Here is a 2,582-nt window from a genome sequence, read left to right as displayed (position 1 = left end):
CCCGCCCCGTTTCCCAAACCCAAGAAATACACACCAACAACCAAAAAGCAATAAACCCAAGTTATATACATAAGGTAAACTAACTACTCTAGCCTCGAAACTAGCTACAGTGCACTGAGGACAATCGTCTATCCTCACACCATAAATATAAAGTGCAAGATCTGAAACAGAAATCGGCTATAATGGTTTGCCATTCATTTCTTTGCTCGGGTGCTCTAAACATGTACGTCTGAAGGATGTTTCTTGAGGGTTCTAAAGAGTTAAAAGAATCGCCTGACTGATGTTCAGAAGTGGGTTATAAAGGGTTAAGTAGTGTCTTGACTGATGTTCAGTTGGTGGGTTCTAAAGGGTGAGAAGAATCGTCTAACGTTCAATTGTTCAGTTGTGGTTTTTAAAGGGTTAAGTAGTGTTGCATGTTTGTTCAATTGTGGGTTCTAAAGGGTTAATAGGATTATCTCACAACTGTTTAGTTATGGGTTCTAAAGGGTTAACAGTATCGTCTGGCTGACATGCAGCTGTAGATTCTAAAGGGTTAAAAGAATGGTTTGACCGATGGCCAGCTGTCCTTACCACGAGCTCTTGCAGCTTGTTCTCCCACACAGACAGGTAGATGCCCGTGCTGGCCGGCCGGTGCAGGCCGTTCCCGCCCCCGCCACCGCTGTAGCGGGACATGGCGGACGTCTGGGTCCGAACACGACTTAAAACAACACGTATTATAGGTGTTTATAGGTGTACTCCAAAGTCCGATCACGACTTAAAACAACACGTAATTATAGGTGTTTATAGGTGTACTCCAAAGTCCGAACACGACTTCAAACAAAACGTTTAATTATAGGAGTACTCTGTCCTGGAAGAGATTTTGGCCTTCTGGGTCCAAACACGACTTAAAATATAGAGGGATCATACGCGTACTCCGTCTTGGAAGTGGTGGTCGTGGTGTCGTGGGAATCTCTCCTATAATCGCTCGACGTAGACCAGCTACATTCAGGCAAACTCCTCACAATAACTTTAGGAATGTCTAGAGACACCAGCAGGTAGCGCAATCCTCAACAACAATTGGGCCAAATCCGAAAACCAGAAGGACCATGTGGAAAAAGAAGTCTGTCTACTCTTCACAACTGAAGCCCCCAAGCCCCTAACCATCCACTGGCGATCCGTTTTCGTTTCTCGTGTCTTACATCACATATCTCTCGTGGTCACACAACTGTTGTCACTGCTAACATCACTGGTTACAATTACTGAAGAATACCCACAGAGAATTAAAGAGTGTGTGACTCGGTCAGTGACACAGCTAAATTGTCTTATCAAGCATTTTCCTTGTGTATGTGAGACTCCATGATACGACTAAATCATATTATCAAACACGTTCCTTTTGATTCACACACGCCGTCGCATCCAAAGATGATAACACAGCAGCCAGCACACACAGTGTAAATCCACGAGAATAAAAGACGTCAAATATTTCTCCAAAAGAAGAATGTTGCAATGGTTTCTTCACCACACCCTAACACAATTGATTAATAAGTGTTAAGAATACGCTGCTGCTATCCAGAGCACCGCATCTTAAGCAGCATAGTGTTGTTTTATGCTATCTAGTCGGGATTTAAAAAATGGAACTTATGCATGAATGAAAAAAGGTCCTCATGCAAAATGACGTCAATTGTTTCTCAGGTTAAGTACACGTTTTACAGCCCTTGCAACACAATTAGGTCATAGAAGTGCTGACGATTAGACGTGTTACAAGATAGTAACAAACACAAAAACAAAGTGAGATAAGGAGACGAAAAATGTTTGACAGGAAAGAAGGAGCAAATCCAACCAGAACAGCCGCCAACCATCCACAAAATGACGCCATGCCAAGTAACCGTTATGACTTCCGAGTCAGCAACAAATAAGTGCACAAGACTTAAAGTAGTTAAAGACGTCACCACCTTCAAAGAGCTCAGCCAGCAGTAATCACAGCAAACACACGGAGGAAACTCGCGAGACCGTACGATACTACGCAGTTCTACAGCTCAACACGACACAGTTCTCGGGCACCGGTTTAGTTAGTACATGTAGTTTTAGTTTGAGTAAACAAAAGAGCGTCCGCACAATAACGGATATTTTGTTCTGGGATAAAGCGAGACAGAATAATGTAAATAGAGAAACAGTTAAGAAGTTAAACAAAATAATTGCGCCCTTTATCCACTTAAACGCTCCGGAAAAAGTGACGGCGAGGGTTTTCATCCCCTGCACTGCTACCGCGCGAAATCACTACATGCAATACACAGTTTATTCACCAACGTAACCCAAGTCAAAATTTGGTAACACTAAGTAGCCAACTGCAGGAATACGTCATGTACTCAGAACAGCCAACAACAGGCAGCAAGAGGACAACTACAGACTCAAGAGAACCCAAGAAAAAACACCGAACAAACACACACACACACGCACACATATGCTACAAACTCAGAACACACGCAAACAACAGCGGCAAACGAAAGACCGCTTAAGTTATTCAACCTTCCAAAACAACACAGATATAAAAACCCACACCAAACACACACACATATGCTAACAAACCAACGTTGGACAACGTC

At 43.0% G+C, this 2,582-nt stretch overlaps 1 protein-coding gene across 2 annotated transcripts in view; it reads right to left on the bottom strand.

Moving 5' to 3' along the window:
- LOC101859862 (liprin-beta-1) overlaps positions 1-2,582 on the bottom strand; it is a 105,037-nt gene that overhangs the window by 33,974 nt on the left and 68,481 nt on the right. The window contains exon 1 of one of the 2 annotated variants that reach the window (XM_035970122.1): positions 571-1,628. The exons of the other annotated variant lie outside the window; for it this stretch is intronic. Coding sequence (XP_035826015.1) covers positions 571-672 — 102 coding nt within the window. The 5' untranslated portion in view covers positions 673-1,628. Of the gene's footprint in view, positions 1-570; positions 1,629-2,582 lie in introns of those variants that run through there. 2 annotated transcript variants of the gene reach the window in all.

This window comes from Aplysia californica, unplaced genomic scaffold (assembly GCF_000002075.1).
Source record: "Aplysia californica isolate F4 #8 unplaced genomic scaffold, AplCal3.0 scaffold00223, whole genome shotgun sequence".
Taxonomy (NCBI): Eukaryota; Metazoa; Mollusca; class Gastropoda; order Aplysiida; family Aplysiidae; genus Aplysia; species Aplysia californica.
This window is presented reverse-complemented; position numbering and strand designations above follow the sequence as displayed.